Source organism: Eulemur rufifrons, chromosome 10 (assembly GCF_041146395.1).
Source record: "Eulemur rufifrons isolate Redbay chromosome 10, OSU_ERuf_1, whole genome shotgun sequence".
NCBI classification, from domain to species: Eukaryota; Metazoa; Chordata; class Mammalia; order Primates; family Lemuridae; genus Eulemur; species Eulemur rufifrons.
The window spans coordinates 11,153,170-11,170,611 of NC_090992.1; the positions used below are offsets into that span (position 1 = coordinate 11,153,170).

At 34.0% G+C, this 17,442-nt stretch overlaps 1 protein-coding gene across 2 annotated transcripts in view; it reads left to right on the forward strand.

The window, feature by feature from the left end:
• The window catches only part of RBM27 (RNA binding motif protein 27), a 65,270-nt gene extending 49,654 nt beyond the window's left edge, over window positions 1–15,616 (forward strand). The window contains exons 15-21 of one of the 2 annotated variants that reach the window (XM_069483824.1): window positions 1,303–1,422; window positions 2,333–2,407; window positions 2,519–2,683; window positions 4,136–4,240; window positions 4,472–4,660; window positions 11,036–11,146; window positions 12,361–15,616. In XM_069483824.1, coding sequence (XP_069339925.1) covers window positions 1,303–1,422; window positions 2,333–2,407; window positions 2,519–2,683; window positions 4,136–4,240; window positions 4,472–4,660; window positions 11,036–11,146; window positions 12,361–12,444 — 849 coding nt within the window. In that variant the 3' untranslated portion in view covers window positions 12,445–15,616. The remainder of the gene's footprint in view (window positions 1–1,302; window positions 1,423–2,332; window positions 2,408–2,518; window positions 2,684–4,135; window positions 4,241–4,471; window positions 4,661–11,035; window positions 11,147–12,360) is intronic. The other variant, XM_069483823.1, reaches the window with a different exon arrangement.
• Window positions 15,617–17,442: the final 1,826 nt, after the last annotated feature.

The following is a 17,442-nucleotide window of genomic DNA, read 5'->3' on the forward strand; positions in this document are numbered from 1 at the left end:
TACAGTTGCATACCACCACGCCCAGCTAATTTTTAAATTTTTTGTAGAGACAGGGTCTCACTACTGCCCAGGCTTATCTCAGACTCCTGGCCTCAAGCAATCCTCGCACTTCGGTCTTCCAAAGTGCTAAGATTGTAGGTGTAAGCCACTGTGCCTGGACAAAGTAACTTAATTTTGAGGATAACTAAGTATTGTAGTGATTGAGAGAAGACCTTATATTTGAATATATTATTTACGTGATTGAATTTTCCATGAATTTCTTAATACTATTTTCTGCATTTCTCGTATCATGTATTCAAAGTTAATTATTAATAAAAAGTAAAAAAAAAGAACAGAATATGATAGGGAAGACTTGAACGGATTGATTGTAGTATACCTTGTAGCTCTACTGTGCCTTAAAGACACGGGAGAATAATTGGAGAGTCATCTGTTCAAAAGAAGAAAGGATCCAAATACCAAAACCAGCACAGTGACAATGGCCACCTCTTGGTTGCTTGCAAAGTCAGATCTGTGAGCCAACTATTGTCTTATATTTGAATATAAACTCATAGCGTTTGATTAAATATAATATTGAGATTATGATTGTAAAGTAGCTTAAATCTTAGAAGGGTTTCCACTTACGGGAAGCATGGGTTTTTATTTGGCATTTCACTTACGGAAAATAACTAACAATGATACCCTCCAGCCAGGGACTGCTGTTCTTTTTCTTGCAATTAAAAAAATAAAATAGGCCAGTCGTGGTGGCTCAGGCCTGTAATCCTAGCACTCTGGGAGGCCAAGGCAGGAGGATCGCTCCAGGTCAGAAGTTCAAGACCAGCCTGAGCAAGAGCGAGACCCTGTCTCCACTAAAAATAGAAAGAAATTAGCTGGACAACTAAAAATATATAGAAAAAATTAGCCAGGCATTGTGGCACATGCCTGTAGTCCCAGCTACTCGGGAGGCTAAGGCAGAAGGATTGCTTAAGCCCAGGAGTTTGAGGTTGCTGTGAGGTAGGCTGACGCCACGGCACTCTAGCTCGGGCAACAGAGTGAGACTCTGTCTCCAAAAATAAAATAAAATAAAATTTAAAGAGAAGAAAAATGTGGGATTGCATTCAGAAGCAAAATGTTGCTAAAAAATAACTTGTTTTTATCTTTAATTAACAATTGAATTATATATAAAGAGCTAGTTTTTATAATGCCATTTTAAATGTGAAAAGAAAATTTAACTCCTAATAAGAGTAGAAACATATGCAGTCTTTCTAAAAAATTATTTAAGCATTTCTAAGATTTATTTTTGTTTGTGCTTTTTTTTTTTTTAAGATATTTGCATCTCCAGGCCATCAAAAAATGATTTACAGTTCCTCAAACTTAAAGACACCTTCAAAACTTTGTTCAGGGTCTAAAACTCATGATGTTCAAGAAGTTCTTAAGAAAAAACAGGTAACAGTCGTATTTCTTCTTGCCTTACAGAGGAAAGGACCCATTGAATTCTCAAGTGATTACGTTAACAACTTTTAATCAATTCATGTTGTGAAACTGCATCATAATGTTATTTAGCTTCTTTTCTATTTAATGTACACTTGGAAAAAAAACAGGATGAACATACTGAAAAAGTATTTCACAATTGCCATTCAGTGGCCACATCAAACACAAGGATTAAAATTTTTTCCTGTCATGTTTTTATTTCTCCAAGGAAAAGAAGCAGACGTTTTTCAGTATTTATTTTCTTTTTAAATTCCTTTTTGGTTTCGTAAGTTAAATAATGTTTCATATAAAGTATAGCATTTATGTATTAATAGTTATTAACATGATTCAGTTGAGTTTCATTGTCACCTTAGATTTAAGCTCACATAGGGTTTTTCAAATAAAATATTTATATATATTATCTCAGTATAATCAGAGATTTAATTAACAAGAGGGTGGTAGGCAAAATTTCTGTGGCAAAATCCATAGATTTTGCTATCATTTCTAATCTATAGCTGCATCTCACATTTTTAAACTTTAAACTTCAAAAATAAGGATTTGGCTTATTGGCAAGTTTAAACAGCTATTTTTTTTCATAAAGACATTCAGGTCATTCCAGTCAGTAAACCTCATAGATAAAGCTAGTTAGTGTCCAGTATTTTAAATATTTTTTGAGTACAGTTATAAATGTAAACTCTATTATATTGGAAGTGTTGGGGGAAAATATATTCAAAGGTTTCATCTCTGGTTTCAGCTAATTTTTGATTATGAGGAAAATCTGTTTTGGATAGGGATGACCCAGAAGAAAATGAGTTGAGTATAGGACCATTATGTATCATTGGCAGTTTTGTTATCTGTTAACTAATTTCTTTACCTGTTCATACAGGAGGCAATGAAGCTACAACAAGATATGAGAAAAAAGAGGCAAGAAATGTTAGAAAAACAAATAGAATGTCAAAAGGTAAGAAAAGCTCATTATTTGCACATGGAATTGATACATAGAATTGATTTTACAAAGATATACATAATAGTAAAGTTTTTAAGGCTTATGTATATTCTGTTTATTTTGTAGATGCTAATATCCAAGCTAGAAAAAAACAAAAACATGAAACCAGAAGAAAGAGCAAATATAATGAAAACTTTGAAAGAGCTTGGAGAAAAGATCTCACAATTAAAAGATGAATTAAAAACATCTTCTACAGTCTCCACACCATCTAAAGTGAAGACAAAAACAGAGGTATCTGTTTGCATTTTTCATTTAACATAGGGTTATTGAACATCTACCATGGAAAGTACAGTGGAACCCTTTCTTCAATAGCAAACAATTATATAGTTGTGGGATTTTTTTTTTTTAGTGTTTCTGTAGACACTATGTACTCTCTTTGAGAAGAGGTGATAATACCCTCTTTGAACAAAGATGTGTTTTTTAATTGAATTTTTTCGTTCCCTGTGCTGAAGATGAAACTGCTGGAGTGATGGTGAGGAAAGAGATTTCCTGTTTCAGTAGTTCTGTTCTATTGTTATAATACTGTTGTAATAAAATCCTTTTTATTTTGAGATAAGGTCTCTCTTTGTCACCCAGGCTGGAGTGCAGTGGTGTGATTCTCCCACCTCAGCCTCCCAAATAGCTGGGACTATAGGCACATACTACTACGCCTGGCTGATTTTTCTAATTTTTTATAGAGATAGGATCTCATTATGTTGCCCAGACTGGTCTTGTCCTCAAGTGATCCTCCCACGTTGGTCTCCCAAAGTGTTGGGATTATAGGTATGAGCCACCACGCCAGACCAGAACCATCCGTTTTAATTAAGTTAAAAGATATCACTGGCTTTAGTATGGATAAAAAAATGTGGCATGCTATTGAAAAGAATAATCAGAAGTTCTAGATCCACTGGATCTAATTTTATTAATTTCCATCTGTTTCCTTACCCTAGGAGAATACTTGCTTTTGGTAGTGGTCCCATTATACCACAGCTCTGTAGTGGGATTTTAGATAATTCTAGCCCTTTGAGAACTGGGGATAAATTTGTCAGATATATAGACTACAAATCATTATGTACAATATTATATTACAGTTGAAATTATGGTTCTCTATGAGTATAGGAATGTAAAGTGTTTCATTAAGATTGCTTTTGAGAAATATAATAAAAATATTTTTATTGAAATTTCCTTCATTACAGAAAGAACGTTATATGCATTTTAAAAATTAAAGAGTACATAGGAGAAAAAAAAATCTCTCACAGTCATGCCACCTAAAGACTGATAATTTGTCTCTTACAAAAAAGAGAATAGTTAATAGGTTCCAATCTGAAATTATTTATGTACCTATTACCTTTGTACTATTAATAAATTTTTACTATTTAATTTATTTTGCCCCATTGTGTGTCATCTATAATGCTGTATTATGTGAAAATTATTCTCAGCTCCCTAAACTCAGGTGACTATTACCAGAGTCTGATTTTTAGGCCATCTTATGCAGTAATACTGCTTAGTACTTTTCACTGATATGCTTTCTACATGTTGGCACTGTTAAATCCATGAAGTTACTTTCTTTAAAGCACCAGTGTTTATTGCATCCTCTCACTCTCGTTTTCCCAAGAAATGTATGTAATTATGTAACTATAGTGTTCAGAATAAGATCTTGGAATTTATCTAAAAAATACCTTTTTGCTTTAAATTTTTCCAAAGGCCCAGAAAGAGTTACTAGATACCGAACTGGACCTCCACAAGAGGCTATCCTCAGGAGAAGACACAACAGAATTACGGAAAAAACTTAATCAGTTACAGGTTGAGGTAAGATTTATTTATTGTTGTTTGCTTGTTTGTTTGTTTTCTTTCTTTCTTTTTTTTATTATTTTAATTTCCTATCATCAACTTTCTCAATTTGAGGGAAACAGAAGGTTGAGGTAAGATTTAAAAGGAATTATTAACTCACCTCATTTAACATCTTAAAAAAGTTTTCCTCTGTTTTCTAAGGTTCAGTCTAACAATGTATATTACATTCTATCTCTTGTTGTTATTCAGGCTGCACGATTAGGTATTTTACCTGTGGGTCGAGGAAAGACCATGTCCTCTCAAGGTCGCGGAAGAGGCCGAGGCCGTGGAGGAAGAGGAAGGGGCTCACTGAACCACATGGTGGTGGACCACCGCCCCAAAGCACTAACAGTTGGGGGATTCATTGAGGAGGAAAAAGAAGATTTACTTCATTTCTCAGTAAGTTTTTAAAGTAGCAAATGCTAACTTTAGAAACACTGTATTCAGCATTTTCCTTGCTGCAGTTTGTATAAATGTCAAATGTTTTATGTATTAGAAAATATAGTTGTAAAAACATGGATAATAGCAAATTACTGTTAATATATTTAAAGATGAAGAAGCCGCTGTTGCTTTGTAATTCCTTAGTACTCTACTTAAATGTAGTGAGGAGTTGTCCCAAGGCTACATTTGATTTCTTTTTTTTTTTTTTGAGACAGAGTCTCGCTCTGTTGCCCAGGCTAGAGTGAGTGCCATGGCGTCAGCCTAGCTCACAGCAACCTCAAACTCCTGGGCTTAAGCAATCCTACTGCCTCAGCCTCCCGAGTAGCTGGGACTACAGGCATGTGCCACCATGCCCGGCTAATTTTTTTTTCTATATATATTTTTAGTTCTTTCTATTTTTAGTAGAGACAGGGTCTCACTCTTGCTCAGGCTGGTCTCGAACTCTTGACCTCAAGCAATCCACCCGCCTCAGCCTCCCAGAGTGCTAGGATTACAGGCGTGAGCCACCGCGCCCGGCCTACATTTGATTTTTGTTTTAGGATTATTACATGATTTACCAGGCATTTATAGTCAATAGTGAAATAATCTGGGATGGAGGTAAAATTTAAAGAAAGAATTTATTAGGATAACAGACATGTTTGTTTATATTATTCTGGATGTAATGATGACCACTTACTTCTAGACAAACATGCAAATAGAGATTTGCTACAGGCAAATGTCTTAAAATTTTGGACATACACAGTGCATATTCCTTTTCCAAGTATTCATTCAGTTAGTATTTTTTGAGCATTATTTGTGCTAGTGCATTTTCATATATGATCTCATATATAACATAAAAAACTGGATAAATGTGAAATACATGTGAAGTACAATGTGCTTTCTTTCAAAGAAGTACAGAAATACATATGCTTAGATGTGACTGTGAATAGATTTAGCAAACTTAAAACTATTCTTCAAGATCTTTTATTTTATACCTCACAAAGACCAAGGTAAAATCTGTGTTTTCAATGTTTTGCTTTCCTTAATGATTGTGAAATGATCATGGATGAACCATATCTATATGAAAAGATGATGGATGGATTTTAGTGAAGCTATTCTTAAGTGTAAGGATCTAATTCTATAGTCCGTCAAAGTTTGTTCTAGCCAAAGTTTGTCTACTTCTAAGAATTTATTGTAAGGGAGTTATGGTTGTATGCCAGTGGCAGCTATATAAGTATGCTCATTGTAGTACTCTCTTAATAGTGAAAAGGGGAACCATCTAAATGTTCAACAGTGTCTTGCTGCCGGTAAAAACATGTTTTTTTGTTTTGTTTTGTTTAGTTTTGTTTTCAGACAGAGTCTCGCTCTGTTGCCCTAGGTAGAGTGCAGTGGCATCAGCCTAGCTCACAGCAACATCAAACTCCTGGGCTCAAACTACTGCCTCAGCCTCCCAAGTAGCTGGAACTGTAGGTGTGCACCACCGCACCTGGCTAATTTTTTCTATATATTTTTAGTTGTCCAGCTAATTTCTTTCTATTTTTTTTTTTTTTTTTTTTTTTAGTGGAGACAGGGTCTCGCTCTTGCTCAGGCTGGTCTCGAACTCCTGAGCTCAAATGATCTGCCCGCCTCAGCCTCCCAAAATGCTAGGATTACAGGCATGAGCCACCACACCTGGCCTAAATTTTAAGCTTTATATATTGACTTACCATTAGTCTTTCTGCTTCCCGCCTCCCCAGTTTTTTGGTTTCGTTGTGTTCTCTCTCACTTTCTCTTTTCTTATGGATTTATTCCTTTAAAAAATAAATTACTGTCATTTTGGTGGGGATGGGGGTGATGTGAAATTGCACACAAAATAGTCCCCCATGTTTAGCCAGAAAGCCCTTTGAGTCTTAAAAAAGAGGTTTAGAACCTCTATACTGTACTGCTTAGAATCTGTACTCCCCAAGATATTTATGTAATTTATTAAAATTGTTATGTTCTTACTGGCAAGAACCTCTAATTTCCTACCCTTGCCATTACTGGAGCTCATATATAGTAATTGAGTACTTTTGTAATTACTGAAGACTTCTCACATACATTAGCTTTTCCCCACAGCCTCCCTAGTCAGGGTTTTTACCCATCTTCCACATGTCTGAAAAATATATTTGAGAATTTTACTCTACATGGAAGTGATACCTTATAGTTAGGCAAGTTAGTAGGTTTCTTGTGTTTACCAGCACAAAAGTTACCTTTTCTCTGTATTTCACATTTGGAGAGACTTTTCTGGATAGAGCTTCCTTGGTTACTCTTCATCGGACCTTCTTAAAAACTTTTAGTAATGTGCATGTTTTGTGAACTACCAATATTTATTGTCATTGTCTGCACAAGTGATCAGGAAGTTACCTTTTCTACACACTTTACTATGTAGAGGATTCTTCATAAAAAATATAATTTTGGTAGCTAGTCCTAGTAGTGAAATACGGCAGTAATAATTTTGTGACCTTTACAGAGTCACTGGAACTCTAAACTTCCTTAATTTTTTTCCCTTAATTTTTAAAGTTTCTTTACAAAGATAATTCCTGCTTGTAGAATATTTAAACAATAAAAATTATAAAGGATAAGGCACAACAAATCTGCAATCTCATGTCTTTATGAATACTTTTTCAGCCTCTGTATCTATGGTAAACATACATACTACCCACACTGTTAGGGAGTTTATTTTTTCGCACATAGTATGCTCATGTTTATGAATATAGGTATACATTTGTCTTATTTAAGGGCATATAAGAATAATTTATATGTCCAGTCTCCCATTGATGGTTAGGTAGGTAGGTTGTTTGCCATTTTTCACTCTTATGAACAATGTGTGTACGTATATCAGATTTGGCATTTTTGAGTGAGATAATTCTTCACTGTGTGGGACAGACCTGTACATTACCTTTAGCTTCCCTGGCTCCCACCTGCTAAATGCCAGTACGTACTCTTCAGTCAGTGTGACCACCAAAATACCCCCAGAGTGATGTTATTGTTTCCAGTTGAGAACCATTGCTTTCAGTAGGTTCCTAGGAATAAGATAACTGGATCAAAGGCATACATATTTAAAATTTGGGTACAGCTTGCCAGATTGCTCTTCAGGAATGTTGTACTAATTTATACTTGTACTGACATTGGAGAAGAGTACCTGTTTGCCCCATTATCCTTAATTACATAGCACTTGGGTTTTGTTTTTTCATCTTTGCCAGTCAGGTTATTGATGAATTATGATTGGCACGGATTTGACATCGGTTTCTGATCTCAGAAAATGGCTGGACTAGATGAATTTCTCTCTGAACAACTTCTACCATTGCATAGATGTATCATAATACATTTAAACAGTCCTAATTGATGGACATCTAATTTTTTCCCCTATCTTTCATTATTTCAAGCTATATATAGGTATGCATGTAAGAGAATATGTATGTATGTATAGAAAAATTAGGTATTTTAATAGGTAAGTGATATTCTGAATTTTAAACTATTTTTTAAAATATAAAGTAATATGTGCAGATGGTTAAAAATATGGTTACTAAAAGTAAAAATCACCCTTCTTTTATTAATCTTTGCCTATTCTTAAAAGATAGTCACTATTCTTTATTGAAAAAAATTATGTATATAAGAATACATATATAAAGCCTCTCACTTTAAAATCATTTACCAAAGTGGGATCATATTATAAATATAGGCCTGCATTCCAAACCTTGGTATTTTCACATAAAAATCCTAGCTATTTGATATTTCCTTAAAAATTATGAAGGCAATACCCATATGATTTAAAATGTTTATTAAGACAAACTATATGGGCCAGGTGCGGTGGCTCATGCCTGTAATCCTAGCATTTGGGAGACTGAGGTGGGAGGATTGCTTGAGCACAGGAGTTTGAGGTTGCAGTGAGCTATGATGATGCCACTGCACTCTAGCCTGGGCAACAGAGTAAGACCTTGTCTCAAAACAAAACAAAAAACACCTATACCAATCATAAACACACAGTTCAGTGATTTATCAGAATGCAAACACCCATATACCTCCGCTTCAGGTAAAGAAATGGAACATTCGGTACCCCAGTACCCCAGACATGCTCCTGTGTCCCTTTCAGTCTCTTCTATCCTCCCCAGAGAAGTAACCATTAGCCTCACTTTATGATAATCACCTCCTTGCTTTCTTTATACGGTCAATCCTTATTGTTCTCCAATTTCATATTTGCCAATTCATCTACTCACTAAAATTTATTTGTAACCCCCAAATCAATACCCGTGGTGCTTTTGTGGTCATTTGTAGACATGCACAGAGTTGCATGTCCCCTGATGCACACACATCCAGCTGAGGTTGAATAAAGCAGCACTCTGCCTTCTTGTTTCAGCCTTCATACTGTAGTCCTTTTTGCAGTCTATTTAATGTCATATTTTTCTCATTTTTTGTGCTTTTTATTGGGTGATTAAACTGTTTAAAATGGCTCCCAAGTGAAGTTTTGAAGTGCTATTTAGTGTTAAGTACAAGAAGGCCGTGGTATGCCTTATGAAGATACATGTGTTAAAATTTGGTTAGGCATGAGTTATAGTGCTTTTGGTTATGAGTTCAATGTTAATGAATCAACAGTATATATTAAGTAAGATATCTTTAAACAGAAACATAAAGCAAGATTATGTATTAATCATTTGACATACATATTATGACCTTCTAAAGACTCATAGAACCCAACCCTGTATTTTCCCTAAGAGCAGTGGTTCGATATTTGCTAGTTCAGTGTTCGCAGCAACTTTGTAGAACATAACTACTGCAAATAATGAGAACTGACTAGTTTTATCATGGAAATGTGCATTCCTAAATATTATAGTAGTATTCTGCCTGTTTTTTAAATTTTACATGAATGGAATCACACAGTATGTTCTTTTGTGTCTGGCTTCTTTTGTTTTACCATTATTTTTGTGAGATTCATCATGTTGTTACGTGTAACAGTAATTTGCCATTTTTATTACTGTATAATATTCAATTGTATAAATATACCACAGTTTATTTTTCCATCCTCCCATTGGTGGTTATTTGGGTTATTTCTACTTTATGACTTTTCTAAACAGTGTTGTGTTGTTATGAACATTCTTTTTTTTTTTTTTTTTTTTTTGAGACAGAGTCTCACTCTTTTGCCCAGGCTAGAGTGAGTGCCGTGGCATCAGCCTAGCTCACAGCAACCTCAAACTCCTGAGCTCAAGGGATCCTCCTGTCTCAGCCTCCCGAGTAGCTGGGACTACAGGCATGTGCCACCATGCCCGGCTAATTTTTTCTATATATATATTTAGCTGTCTGTATAATTTCTTTCTATTTTTAGTAGAGATGGGGTCTCACTCTTGCTCAGGCTGGTCTCGAACTCCTGAGCTCAAACGATCCGCCCACCTCGGCCTCCCAGAGTGCTAGGATTACAGGCGTGAGCCACATGAACATTCTTATAGATGTTTTTTACCACACATATACACACATTTCAGTTGTATATGCAGTCAGCCGTTTGTATCTGTGGGTTTCGTATCCATGGATTCAACCAATGGTGGATTGAAAATATTAGGAAAAAATGAATGGTGTGTCTGTACTGAACAGGTACAGACTTTTTTCCTTGTCACTATTCCCTGAACAATACAGTATGACAACTATTTACATAGCATTTACATTGTATTGAGTATTTTAAGTAACCTAGAGATGATTTAAAATATATGGGAGGATGTGTACAGATTACATGCAAATACTACACCATTTTATATAAGTGACTTGAGCATCCATGGGTTTTGATTTTTACTCTGGTTTTACCTTGAGTTAGACTAATATAGCACTTGTTGAATGTGTAGATGAGCTGGGGAGTACTTGTTATCATATAGCATTTCAGAAGAGGAAATTGGAAGAGCTTTATTAAACAAAGGTGGGACTGGAAGAGATGTGATGAGATGAATATACATGAAATGATTTACCTTTTTGAATTACTTACATATTTTTAAGGTTTGAGTCTAAATATGTAAATATCAAAGCCAAAGTTTATTATTAGTAAGAAAAGAATATTTGTTGTCCTCATCATGACTTTTGTAAGTAGAGTGACTATATAAATTTATAATCCCAGGCAAGACAAATGCTAAATGTTACCTGACATGGATATAAACTAGGGACTATCATAGGTAAACCAGAATGTATAGTTGCTCTAATTAAAAGATACTTTATTTTTTCTAGCTCTCAGTAGAGATTGTAGATCCACCTTAACAGATTTTCCTCCCCAAATCGTTATACTTTTAAAGTATCACAAAATTTGAACAAATCATTGGTAAATGTGAGTGCAAACTCATGTGTTCTTCTAAAATATTTTAGGCTGCAAACCAAGGGTCAAAATTCAAAGACCGTCGGCTACAAATATCATGGCACAAGCCCAAGGTACCATCTATATCTACTGAGACTGAGGAAGAAGAAGTCAAGGAGGAGGTAAATTTAACAATTGAAACTAAGAGTTGAATTTAGATGACTTCATAATTATGTATTTTTCTTGACATTAAATAATATAAATTAAAAAACAAGTATTGGGCTTTTCTTTCATGCATGCTGTTAGTTAAGACCAGTCTAGAATTGTATAAAGAATTAGAAGAAGTGCAGAGATATAAAAAGCTCTTTTGAGGGTTATTTTCTTCTAGTGTAGGAGAGACTCTTTTTTTCTTCTTTTTTATTTACATTTATTTTGGCTTTATTTGGGCTCTAGAAATTTTTATTTTGATAACTGAGGGCATGCATTCCATAAACTAAACCTCACTGGGTTATTTTAGCTTTTTGTTTATTCAAGTTCCACAGTAATAGATTTGAGTTTCTTATTTTCCTTTTATGTACAATTAGTTAAAATGAGAGTGTGCAAAAATTAGACATGGAAGAATTAGAAAACCAAGGACCTAAGTAATACAAGTACTGAATAATCAGCCTCTTAAAATATATGAGAATTAATTTTGCTTTTTTACTCCTGTATTTATAATTAGCTTATTAAAATGAATACTTAGCCTGCATTGCAATGTTTTCCTTATTTATCACAATCTTAGTTTTAAAAGATACCTAGCATTTATAATTGATCAAGTGTCCTCTGACTATATGGGCAGTTTTACATAACATAACCATATTTTTTTAAAAAAAAGAAAAGTCTTATTTTGATAATATTTGTAGATACTTCTGCTTTGTCTAAGATTTTAGATTTTTTTAAAAATAATATTTGGGATGTCAGTGTCATGGAGGAGTTAGTATATTCACCTCTCCCAATTGGACGAATACAAAAGGAAAGATTTAGGCATTTGAGTGGTCATTTATTTTCCTCATTTTTAAGTTAGTGGAATAAAATTAATTTTAATTTATCATAAACATATCTCATGAATATTTTTTCTTTCATTTGCCCTACTAAATGTTCACATGTTATTTATTTTCTTGTTGATATTAGAATGGAAATCTCCTATTAAAACTAGCAAAATTAGCTGGGAAGAAGAATTTATATCCATTAAAAAAAAAAAATGTCTTGGGTTTTTTTTGCCCGGAAAGATACTCTGAGTGCATTGCTTGTAAATCCAGCCTGGGCTTTGTATATTAGTCTATTGTCCTTTGGCTTAAAAAGTATTTTACTTAATGTTTTTGTACTACTAAGCAGATTTTACTGTCTCTTTCTTTAGGAAACAGAAACCTCAGATTTGTTTTTGCATGATGATGACGACGAAGATGAAGATGAATACGAGTCTCGTTCATGGCGAAGATGAAATCTGATGCGAGCTGTATAATTTTTAGAAATATTGTTTAGAAGAACAACTTTTTAAAATTATTTAAAGAAGTCAATGAGCCAAAAATTTTTTTTATTTTTCCTTCAACACAGTAGGTTTAAGGACAGCAAGTTTGCTATTTAAACACATCTCATAACTGTACATGATATTAAAGCACCAAAGGCCTAGTGACTTTTACACAGTTGTGAAGATCCACAGGAATGACATGGATAATCTCTAGAGCCTTATTTTCCACACCACCTGTTTTTGTTGCTATTGGTGTTGGATTATGATGTAAATGACAGGGTGTTCAGAAATTTTATTTTGGATTATAATCTACTGATAAAATTTCATTAAATGTCAAAATTGCCTGGAATCTCTTAACTTTGAGCTATTATGGACGGGTCGTCAGATAGTAGGAGATATTTGTAATTAAAATATTTTTTGCTTTCAAGAGTTGTCTTGGAAGAAAAGTAAATTTAATTTTTTTTACTGTAGAGGAGCCCAATTTGTATTTAAACTAATTTTTTTTAGGGTTTTCATGTGCAGTAGTACTATTTCAGTGAAAATCACAACAAATTCTGTGTTCTTATATTCTGTAAGGCAATGGTGGTATTTCCATTCTCTCATCATATTAACTTCTGGACTTTTCCTGCTACTGATTCTGTTTGTTTTGATACTTAGCATTGGTTCAGCTGGGTCTCTTTTTTAAAATTTTTATAACACTCTCCGAATGTAAAATGCTTTCACCTATTGCCCTTTTCTCGTCCCCCTTTTCTTCTTGCCTTTTTATTAATAAGCCTGACTTAGCCATTATTGAAATAAGTGATTCATTTGGGACACCAAAAGTCAGTCTCCAATAAAAGGTTCAAACCAGCCCTTGTTAAATAAATAAGTGATGTTTTGATGAGAATAATGAAAGGATTTGGAGGAGGAGAGAGTCACCGGCTTTTTTTTTTTTCTTCTTTTGAAGCTTCAGTTTAGTTATGGTTACATAAAAGGGTTAAAAAGTGTCTGAAATTCTTTTCCTAAATTTACACCACGGTGGTGAGGTGACTGGGGGTGGGGGAGGGGTGGGGTCAGGGACTGAGTATAATGAATGGGAGTCATAACTTGACTTTGATCAGATGACCTTATATTTTCATAATTTTGTAGCTTGTTGCCATCCATGAACACATACATCCTTCAGTAAGCAGTTTCCTTTACTGTGTGCATTTTTACTGTACACTGTATAGAGTATCTGTTAAGTAAAATATATATGTAAATTTATGTCCTTGTGTTCTGAATGTTAGATGGAAAAGCAGAAGGAGCAACACTACACTGTACTGACCCCTGGGGAAATAAAATGATTAATGTACATAGGATGTCAGTTTTTCAAGGATATACACATCTGTGTTTTTATATATGTGTGGTGTGAAAATTTGAAACTTCCTGTTGGCTTCAGAAGGTTCTTGGTGATCACTATATCAAGGATTTTGTTTGCTGAGGTAAAGACTTTCGCAAAATAGAAACTATTCACTAAGAAACTTAAAACCATCAGGACTTTAGATTTCCTTAGATACAAGAAGTTAAATCCCACATTCTGATCATCTTTTCTCTTCTACGTATTTTCCTGGAATGATATGTCAAACCAGGATCATTTTAAGTTCATGTAATTTTCCCTTCATAATAATAAGGACTTACTCTTTCTAGGTTATTGTTATATTTCTGATAACACTGAAGGTAAAATAAGCTTATAAAACAAGGAAAACATTAGAATAGGGTATCTAGAATAAGCAATCTTGCTCCTTACTCCTCCGTCATCTCTAATGAAATTTTCTTGATGTCTGTGGCTCAGTCAGTATATATTTTGAAAGATTCATTGTGGTGAATATTTTGAGTCCTGACAGTTTAAACGTGATAGAGGGAACAAAGGATTTATATATTTTTTGTACAGAGTTTTTTCTTAAGCTGTATAATTTTGTAAATAATTTGTTTGGTTTTTTTTGTGTACTAAAACTACCAGCGTATAGATTTCAATAAGAATTGTTGTATTTTTGTATTTGGAAACTGAAAATTACAGTAAATTAATGGGACTGTAAGAAAATTTTCAGTAGACAGTTCAACAGAATGAGATTCCTTTTCATATGATTTTTTAACCTCAAAATGGACATCTTACTACATTTTCAGTAGAGAGAGAGAGTTGAGGATTTGTTTGACTTTTAGTTATTAGGGGCAGGGGATGAAAGAGAAGGGTGTTAAAGTGAAGAACAGATAGTTAGCTTTTTCAGTAACGTTTGAGCCCTTTCTATAAAACTTGTATTTTTAGTATACCTTAAATAGGACTAAAATACTTTAAAAGTGTCCTTTCTAAGAATTCTAAAACATGTTTGACTCTCAAAAATGAATTCAAAATGTGGGTTAATTATAATATTAGAAAACTTAAGGTTAGCTTAAAATAGTTGAGTGTGTATTTATATATATTCATTTCCTTTGTGATATTTTACCCCCACCTTCAAATCTCCAACTGTAAGAATTTCTCTTAAAATCGCATAACTACCATCTTTTCTTGACATCTTCATTTACAGAAATAACATATAGTGTCTGAGGCAAATTGCTGTTCTTAATGTATATGACATCTTTATAAGTTGCTGATCGGCAATAACAGCCACCAGTCATCTAGGTCAGCCTGATTTACTAGTGGATTTACTGCCCAACTTTAAAAAGGTAACCCCAAGGAAATGCAAAATTTCCCTCAATTTCATGTAACGTTGAAGAAATATTGTTACCAGCTAAGATGATAAATTGGAAAACAGTTCTGTTAAGGTGAAAAAGGTCCATGTTGATGGATCATTATTTCCAAAAAAGAAGAAAAAAAAATCATGTGAAAAGGAATAGTGGTTCCTTTTGATGTATAGTATGCCTGTATTATAGTTTTTACAAAATTGTGAACTTGTGTAATAGTATAATAGGAGATATTGTTGAATTTCTAACTGTTTATACATTTAAATTCATATATGTAATGTTTGTTTTATCAATTACAATCTGACTTTCTAAGAAGCATGTTAACTTTTGCAATAAAGATGCAATATGGAATGGTTCACAATTGGAAAAAAAAAGATGAAAATATCACAAATTTAAAAGAATTTGGAAAATTTATGAACCATTCCAAAAATTATAACAATCACCAAAAGAGCTGTAATTCTGCTTGTTCTGGAAAGAAAGAAACTGTGTGTGTATGCTTGCTTGTGAGAGAGAGAGAGTAGTGGTTAAGGTATGTATGTTTTATGTTGGGTTCGTGTATGTGAGAGAATGTCCCTCAATATGAAGTTGGGTTCAAAGTCATTGGCTGTTAAATATTCAGTAGGATAACTTTCCAAACAGGGTAGTCTAATGAATGAAAAAGCAGGGTATGAAAGTGCTACTTGTAAGTAACCTTTGATAGCCATATTTTTTTGTTCACAGATGGGTCTTGGTATCCCAGATATAAAGCACAAAACAATTTTATGAAAGCAATTATTTTAATGTTGTCTTGAGAATGTTTATTATGCCTGCCAACAATAGGAAAGACATTTTCCTTAAATATAATAGGGAGAAAGGAAAGAACACCTGGAAGAGATTATTTAAAGACATCAGTTCTAAATGATGAAGATTTTTGTAAGGCATAACAGGAAATTAATTTTATTTCTTGAGGATGGTTTGGCTTCAAGATTGAGGCTGCTCACATGTTCAGCTTGAGTTCTTACACTCAAGCTGCGTATTTATCTATGTAAGCATGTATTCCTACATAAATTATTGAGTGCTAGTTCTTACCACTCTCCAACAGTGATCTTACACACTAAGGGCTCGTGGGAAAGGGAAAGAAAGTATATCACTTGGGTTCCTGTTTTCCAATTTTAAAAATTGATATCCTTAGCTGGGCATAGTGGTGCACACCTGTAGTCCCATCTATTCAAAAGGCTTAGGCGAGAAGGTTGCTTGAGGCCAGGAGTTCGAGACCAGCCTGGGCAATGTCTGTCTCTAAAAAATAATAAACTTTTAAAAAAATTGCTATTCTTATAAAATCACTTATTCTTCAAGTGATTGTGTGTTAAGAAGGGTCATTCTTTTTTTTTTTTATTTTTTTATTTTTTTATTGTTTTATTATTTTTTTTTTTTTGAGACAGAGTCTCACCTTGTTGCCCGGGCTAGAGTGAGTGCCGTGGCGTCAGCCTAGCTCACAGCAACCTCAAACTCCTGAGCTCAAGCGATCCTCCTGTCTCAGCCTCCCGAGTAGCTGGGACTACAGGCATGCGCCACCATGCCCGGCTAATTTTTTCTATATATATTTTTAGCTGTCCATATAATTTCTTTCTATTTTTAGTAGAGGTGGGGTCTCGCTCTTGCTCAGGCTGGTCTCGAACTCCTGAGCTCAAACGATCCGCCCACCTCGGCCTCCCAGAGTGCTAGGATTACAGGCGTGAGCCACCGCGCCCGGCCAAGAAGGGTCATTCTTTAAATTTCAGCTTATATAGGAAAATACTAAAGAATGAGTAAATTTTCATTCTTTTCAAACAAATTTTATTTTTATTTTATATATTATGTAAATGGCAAATAAGCTGTGTGTGATCATTTGTTTTGAATTGATTGTAATTGATCCTATATATATTCATAATAAACATTAGTTCTGGGAATTTTTTTGGAGGAGGCAGGCATAATTCTGAACATAAATTACATCTGTGTAAGAGTAGCAAGTTAAACATTTCACTAAAATTGAGCTCTTGTTAACAGAAATTAATGATTTTTTTGTGATGTTTTTACAGATTTTCGTGTAAATTGTGCCAAAGCCAAGGATAAATTTTGAATCATGAACGCCAACATACAGTCTAGTCTGGATCTAGTTATGTTACAATAAACAGATATGATTGTGGATATCAATGTATGGAGATATTGGATGACATTCACGGTTACTTTGGACCAAATAGACCAACATTATCTTGCAGCGCAGACCTCATTTTATATTCAGTTTTAGTTAGAGAC